The sequence below is a fragment of the Oncorhynchus mykiss genome, chromosome 11 (assembly GCF_013265735.2).
Source record: "Oncorhynchus mykiss isolate Arlee chromosome 11, USDA_OmykA_1.1, whole genome shotgun sequence".
In the NCBI taxonomy this organism is placed as follows: Eukaryota; Metazoa; Chordata; class Actinopteri; order Salmoniformes; family Salmonidae; genus Oncorhynchus; species Oncorhynchus mykiss.
This window is the reverse complement of record NC_048575.1, coordinates 6,092,622-6,100,524: the sequence shown is the minus strand read 5'-3', so window position 1 is coordinate 6,100,524 and position 7,903 is coordinate 6,092,622. Positions and strand designations below refer to the sequence as shown.

Genomic DNA, 7,903 nt, shown 5'->3' with positions numbered 1-7,903 from the left:
GCCATCATTCAGACTGCAGACAGAAAGACAGCCATCATTCAGACTGCAGACAGAAAGACAGCCATCATTCAGACTGCCGACAGAAAGACAGCCATCATTCAGACTGCCGACAGAAAGACAGCCATCATTCAGACAGCCGACAGAGAGACAGCCATCATTCAGACAGCCGACAGAAAGACAGCCATCATTCAGACTGCAGACAGAAAGACAGCCATCATTCAGACTGCAGACAGAAAGACAGCCATCATTCAGACTGCCGACAGAAAGACAGCCATCATTCAGACAGCCGATAGAAAGACAGCCATAATTCAGACAGCCGTAATCATCTTAAAGTGACAAGTAGAGGCTACTAAGAATGTGCACATAGATATATACTAAACAGAAATATAAACGCAACATGTAAAGTGTTTGTCCCGTCTTTCATGAGCTGAAATAAAACATCCCAGAAATGTTCAATATGCACAGAAAGCTTATCTCAAATGTTGTGCACAAATGTGTTTACATCCCTGTTAGTGAGCACTTCTCCTTTGCCAAGATAATCCATCCAACTGACAGGTGCGGCATATCAAGAAGCTGATTAAACAACATGATCATTACACAGGTGCACCTTGTGCTGGGGACAATAAAATGCTACTCTAAAATGGGCAGTTTTGTCACACAACACAATGCCACAGATGTCCCAAGTTTTGAGCGAGCGTACAATTGGCATGCTGACTGCAGGAATGTCCACCAGAGCTGTTGCCAGAGAATTGAATGTTCATTTCTCTACATAAGCTGCTTCCAACGTCATTGTAAAGAATTTGGTCCAACTGTAAGTCCAACTGGCCTCACAACCGCAGACCACGTGCATGGCGTCGTGTGTTCGAGCGGTTTGCTAATGTCAACGTTGTGCTTCATGATGGTGGTGGGGTTATGGTTTGGGCAGGCTTAAACTACAGACAACATTTTATATTATTGATGGCAATTTGAATGCACAGAAATACCGTAACGATATCCCGAGGCCCATGAAATACCGTAACGATATCCCGAGGCCCATGAATTACCGTAACGATATCCCGAGGCTCATGAATTACCGTAACGATATCCCGAGGCCCATGAAATATCGTAACGATATCCCGAGGCTCATGAATTACCGTAACGATATCCCAAGGCCCATGAATTACTGTAACGATATCCCGAGGCCCATGAATTACCGTAACGATATCCCGAGGCCCATGAATTACCGTAATGATATCTCGAGGCCCATGAATTACCGTAACGATATCCCGAGGCTCATGAATTACTGTAACGATATCCCGAGGCCCATGAATTACCGTAATGATATCTCGAGGCCCATGAAATATCGTAACGATATCCCGAGGCTCATGAATTACTGTAACGATATCCCAAGGCCCATGAATTACCGTAACGATATCCCGAGGCCCATGAATTACCGTAACGATATCCCGCGGCCCATGAATTACCGTAACGATATCCCGAGGCCCATGAATTACCGTAACGATATCCCGAGGCCCATGAATTACCGTAACGATATCCCGAGGCTCATGAATTACTGTAACGATATCCCGAGGCCCATGAATTACCGTAACGATATCCCGAGGCCCATGAATTACCGTAACGATCCCCCAAGGCCCATGAATTACCGTAACGATATCTCGAGGCCCATGAATTACTGTAACGATATCCCGAGGCTCATGAATTACCGTAACGATATCCCGAGGCCCATGAATTACCGTAACGATATCCCGAGGCCCATGAATTACCGTAACGATATCCCGAGGCCCATGAATTACCGTAACGATATCCCGAGGCCCATGAATTACCGTAACGATATCCCGAGGACTGATTTCCACATATGAAATGTAACTCGGTAAAATTGTTGCATTTATATTTTTTTGTTCAGTATAAAAATCCTCTTTACTTTGTACAGACACATACAATTCCCTACGTAGTGCACTACTTTTGACCAAAGCCACTGATCAAAAGTAGTGCACTTTATAGGGAATAGGGTGCCATGTCAGACAACACCGTAGTTTGGTGTCGTCCATAGATTAGTAGTGATTGGTTCCAGTGTTGTCATGACGACGAGGGAAACATAATGATTATGTGGGAGTCCAACAAACTCATTTTCTGGTATTTTATTAGAATCCCCCATTAGCTGTTGCTATAGCAGCAGACACTCTTCCTGGGGTTCCACACAACACATAAAACATAATACAGAACATGAATAGACAACAGCTCAAGGACAGAACTACATCAATATATAAAAAAGGCTAAATACAGTATATTTGTTTATATCCCACATTCCTCCAGCCGTCATCTCTCTACAGAGTTCACTATAACATGTCATCATAAGATAGAATACTATCATGGATGGATATAACGAGTCCAAACCAGTTCTCTTCCTGAAGGAGTGACGAACAGAATGGCACCAACCCAAACTAACCCGCCCACCAAACTAACCCGCCCACCAACCCAACCAACAACCCCCCCGCTCACCCACGCAACCCCACCAACCAACCAACCCAATCCAACCCACCAACCCCTTAGGGATCTGGACAGAAGTAGTGCACTATATATGGGATAGGTTTCCATTTGGGAGTCCACCTGTTCAATGTGAGATCAACTTGCTCTGGCCCCAGTGTCTTGTTGATTTACAGTAACACCATTGTCTTAGGTCAGATAGCGTGTCGATTCTGCCTGCAGGGGACGAGAGTTGCGTAGGAGTGGTACCATTCCGACAGCGACTCACACTGTCATTAAAGACTGTCAGTATAGACAGTATACACCTTGTTGATATACAGCTAGAGAAAAACACTGGGATAAAAACACAGAGAAAACATTCAAATCTAAAGAGGCTGAGACTCTGAGCAAGGAAATGTCTGTCTGTCTGCCTGCCTGCCTGTCTGTCTGCCTGCCTGTCTGTCTGCCTGTCTGTCTGCCTGTCTGTCTGCCTGCCTGCCTGCCTGCCTGCCTGTCTGTCTGTCTGTCTGTCTGTCTGTCTGTCTGTCTGCCCTCCCTCCATACTGGAGCAGTTGTATAGAGGATGAAAGGAGTGTCCTGGACACCTGGGATGCATCCTAAATGGCAATCTATTCCCTTTATAAAAAAATATTATTTTAAAGTATTTTTTTCCATTTTGAAAAACTGTAGTGCACTATAGAAGGGAATAGGGTGCCATTTGGGACACAAACAGGATCCATCTGTTTTGCCATCTAGGGGCGGCATGTGGTTAGAGTGTAGAGGAGGCAGGTAGCCTAGTGGTTAGAGCGGTGGACTTGTAACCGAAAGGTTGCAAGATCGAATCCCCGAGCTGACAAGGTAAAAATCTGTCGTTCTGCCCCTGAACAAGGCAGTTAACCCACTGTTCCCCGGTAGGCTGTCATAGTAAATAATAATTTATTCTTAACTGACTTGCCTAGTTAAATAAAAAATATGTTGTGATCTGAGAGGAGAAGTGCCTCAACTGTATTGGAGGTCACAGTCCAAGATTCCTCCCCCCTCTTGAATTTTTTCTCCAATGGGGTTTGAGAATGAGGAGAAAGAGTGCAAGAAATCATGGAAAGATGAATTGATGATGACTGTTGAGGGGGGGGTAGGTTAACCCTAGTCTCTCCCGCTAGACAACTGCTGTGAGAAGAGACTGGGTGAGGGGGACAGGCAGGTGGTCAAGGCTTGGTCTCTGTAGGTAACTGAGGCTCTGGTGAGGCTGCTGGAGTGGGTACGATAGAGAACCAGGAGGACATGGCTGACTTAGCGCTGCTCAGAGCTACACCCACCGACTGACCTGGAGGATGGAGACAGGAGGGATTAGATATACATTATACAGCGCATTTGGAAAGTACTCAGACCCCTAGACCGTTTCCACATTTTGTTACATTACAGCCTTATCTAAAATGGATTAAATATATAATTTTTCCCTCAATCTACACACAATACTCCATAATGACAAAGCAATAATTAATTTATCTTTTTTTGTGTGCAAATGTATAAAATATAATAAACAGAAATATATTATTTACAGAAGAATTTAGACACTTTGCTATGAGACTCGAAATTTAGTTTCCATTGATCATCCTTGAGATGTTTCTACAACTTGATTGAAGTCCACCTGTGGTAAATTCAATTGATTTGGACATGATTTGGAAAGGCAAACACCTGTTTATATAAGGTCCCACAGTTGACAGTGCATGTCAGAGTAAAAACCAAGCCATAAGGTCAAAGGAATTGTCAGTAGAGCTATGAGATAGAATTGTGTCGAGGCACAGATCTGGGGAAGGGTACCAAAACATTTCTGCAGCATTGAAGGTCCCCAAGAACACAGTGGCCTCCATCACTCTTAAATGAAAGAAGTTTGGAAACACCAAGACTCTTCTTATAGCTGGCTGACTGGAAAACTGAGCAATCGGGGGAGAAGGGCCTTGGTCAGGGAGGTGACCAAGAACCCAATGGTCACTCTGACAGAGCTGGGAGAAACATCCAGAAGGACAACCATCTCTGCAGCATGCCACCAATCAGGCCTTTATGGTAGAGTGGCCAGACGGAAGCCACTCCTCAGTAAAAGGCACATGACAGCCCACTTGGTGTTTGCCAATAGGCACCTAAAGGACTCTGACCATGAGAAACAAGATTATCTGGTCTGATGAAACCAAGATTGAACTCTTTGGCCTGAATGCCAAGTGCCACGTCTGGAGAAAACCTGGCACCATCCCTACGGTGAAGCATGGTGGTGGCAGTATCATGCTGTGGAGATGTTTTTCAGCGGCAGGGACTGGGAGACTAGTCAAGAGTGAGGGAAAGATGAACGGAGCAAAGTACAGAGAGATCCTTGATGAAAACCTGCTCCAGAGCGCTCAGGACCTCAGACTGGGGCGAAGGTTCACCTTCCAACAGGACAATGACCCTATAGCTGTGCGGTGACGCTCCCCATCCAACCTGACAGAGCTTGAGAGGATCTGCAGAGAAGAATGGGAGAAACTCCCCAAATACAGATGTGGCAAGCTTGTAGCGTCATACCCAAGAAGACTTGAGGCTGTAATCGCGGCCAAAGTTGCTTCAACAAAGTACTGCGAAGGGTCTGAATACTTATGTAAATGGAATATTTCTGTATTTTATTTGTAATAGAGTTGCAAAAATTTCTAGGCTGAAATGTGATAAAATGTGGAAAAGTCAAGGGATTTGAATACTTTCCTGAATGCACTGTACTGTTAGGGTTGCAAAATTACAGTAACTTTCCCAAAAATCACAGGTTTTCCAGACATTTTGTTTGCAGGATTCTGGTTTTCCTGTTAGTATGTCTGTCTGTTTGTCTCACTGGGGAAGGGTTGGCTAAAGAGTGTCTGTTTGTCTCACTCTCTCTCTCTCTCTCACCGGGGAAGGGTTGGCTAGAGAGTTGGATTGTCTGTCTCACCGGGGAAGGGTTGGCTAGAGAGTATCTGTCTGTCTGTCTGTTTGTTTGTCTCACTGGGGAAGGGTTGGCTAGAGAGGCTGACTCGGTCTCACCTACTGCCTTCCCAGTCTGCACAACACTCCGACTGGTGGTGATCACAGCTGCCCCCATCTTCTTCCCGCGCTCACTGTTCTGCACCGAGCTGAAATTGAGAGAGAAAACAGAATGGCTACTCAGTCACAACCAACCATCTGGAACCCAGAAATAAACCCTGGGTAGCAGTGTCACATTTCTCTGCTCTTCCAAGAAACAAAACAGTCGTGGTCTATCTGAATGTTCTGGGTGTTACTACAACTCGTTATAGTAGTGAGAGAGGTTGAGAGATCTAATCTTCCAACCCAGTCAGCCAACCTGAGTAGCCGGATGTTATCCCGGGTACACTTCACAACAAATATACAACAAAATCCAGCCTGGTTGTATCTTTTTAATGTCAACACACATTTCAACATTACAGTGCCAAGATTAGAGGTCGACCGATTAATTAGGGCGACTTCAAGTTTTCATAACAAATCGGTAATCTGCATTTTTTGGTGGCCGATTATATTGCAATCCATGAGGAGACCGCGTGACAGGCTGACCACCTGTTACACGAGTGCAGGCAGCAAGGAGCCATGGTAAATTGCTAGCTAGCGTTAAACTGATCTTATAAAAAACAATAAATCAATCCTAACATAATCACTAGTTAACTACACATGGTTGATGATATTACTAGTTTAACTAGCTTGTCCTGCGTTGCATATAATCGATGCGGTGCCTAAAATTGTGTCACTTCTCTTGCGTTCTGTGTATGCAGAGTATATGCAGCGGTTTGGGCCGCCTGGCTCGTTGCCGAACTCTGTGAAGACCATTTCTTCCTAACAAAGACCGTAATTAATTTGCCAGAATTGTACATCATTATGACATAACATTGAAGGTTGTACAATGTAACAGCAATATTTAGACTTAGGGATGCCACCCGTTAGATAAAATACGGAACTAGTCCCGGTCTAATGATTGGATAAATACATCCATCAACTCTTATTAACCTCAGTGAGAAGAGGATAGATGAGCATTACGGAAATAGCTTCAGCTTGCAATCTGATTGGCTTGGTAGAAGTTTCCCGATATTACTTAGCCACAGACCAATTCAAACCTCACACATATACAGGAGTGCCTAGGGGGTAGGGGGCTAGGGTGTATGGTCTAGGGGTCTATTTGGAATTCAGCTGTCGTCCCTTCCACGTCAACATCAGTGCCCAGAGGAGAGATATTCTACATCCCTCCTGCCCCAGGCCGGCCAGAGGAGAGATATTCTACTGCCCCAGGCTGGCCAGAGGACAGATATTCTACTGCCCCAGACTGGCCAGAGGACAGATATTCTACATCCCTACTGCCCCAGGCCGGCCAGAGGAGAGATATTCTACTGCCCCAGGCCGGCCAGAGGAGAGATATTATACATCCCTACTGCCCCAGGCCGGCCAGAGGGGAGTTATTCTACATCCCTACTGCCCCAGGCTGGCTAGAGGAGAGATATTCTACTGCCCCAGGCTGGCCAGAGGAGAGATATTCTACATCCCTACTGCCCCAGGCCGGCCAGAGGACAGTTATTCTACTGCCCCAGACCGGCCAGAGGAGAGATATTCTACTGCCCCAGGCCGGCCAGAGGAGAGATATTCTACATCCCTACTGCCCCAGACCGGCCAGAGGAGAGATATTCTACATCCCTCCTGCCCCAGACCGGCTAGAGGAGAGTTATTCTACTGCCCCAGGCTGGCTAGAGGAGAGATATTCTACATCCCTCCTACCCCAGGCCGGCCAGAGGAGAGATATTCTACATCCCTACTGCCCCAGGCCGGCTAGAGGAGAGATATTATACATCCCTACTGCCCCAGGCCGGCCAGAGGAGAGATATTCTACATCCCTACTGCCCCAGGCCGGCCAGAGGAGAGATATTCTACATCCCTACTGCCCCAGGCCGGCTAGAGGAGAGATATTATACATCCCTACTGCCCCAGGCCGGCCAGAGGAGAGATATTCTACATCCCTACTGCCCCAGGCCGGCTAGAGGAGAGTTATTCTACTGCCCCAGACCGGCTAGAGGAGAGTTATAGAACCCATTGCCCTTTATGGTTGTGAGGTCTGGGGTCCACTCAGCCAATAATTCACATAATGGGACAAACACCAAATTGAGACTCTGCATGCAGAATTCTATTCTGCAAAATTACCCTCTGTGTACAACGTAAATTGGAGAGAACACCCAACCAAATCATGAGAAAACAAAAAGATAATTACTTGACACATTGGAAATAAAAACAAGAATGCTATTTGGCCCTAAACAGAGAGTACACAGCAGCAGAATACCTGACCACTGTGACTGACCCAAACTTAAGGAAAGCTTTGACTATGTACAGACTCAGTGGGCATAGCCTTGCTATTGAGAAAGGCAGACGTAGAGAGAGACAGAGAGACAGACAG

General features: G+C 45.9%; 1 protein-coding gene across 2 annotated transcripts in view; it reads right to left on the bottom strand.

Moving 5' to 3' along the window:
- Window positions 1-2,126: 2,126 nt before the first annotated feature.
- The window catches only part of LOC110536599 (late secretory pathway protein AVL9 homolog), a 56,557-nt gene continuing 50,780 nt past the window's right edge, over window positions 2,127-7,903 (bottom strand). For both annotated transcript variants that reach the window (XM_036934707.1, XM_036934706.1), the window contains 2 exons: window positions 5,503-5,591; window positions 2,127-3,787 (listed from right to left, as the gene is read on the bottom strand). In XM_036934707.1, coding sequence (XP_036790602.1) covers window positions 3,669-3,787; window positions 5,503-5,591 — 208 coding nt within the window. In that variant the 3' untranslated portion in view covers window positions 2,127-3,668. The remainder of the gene's footprint in view (window positions 3,788-5,502; window positions 5,592-7,903) is intronic.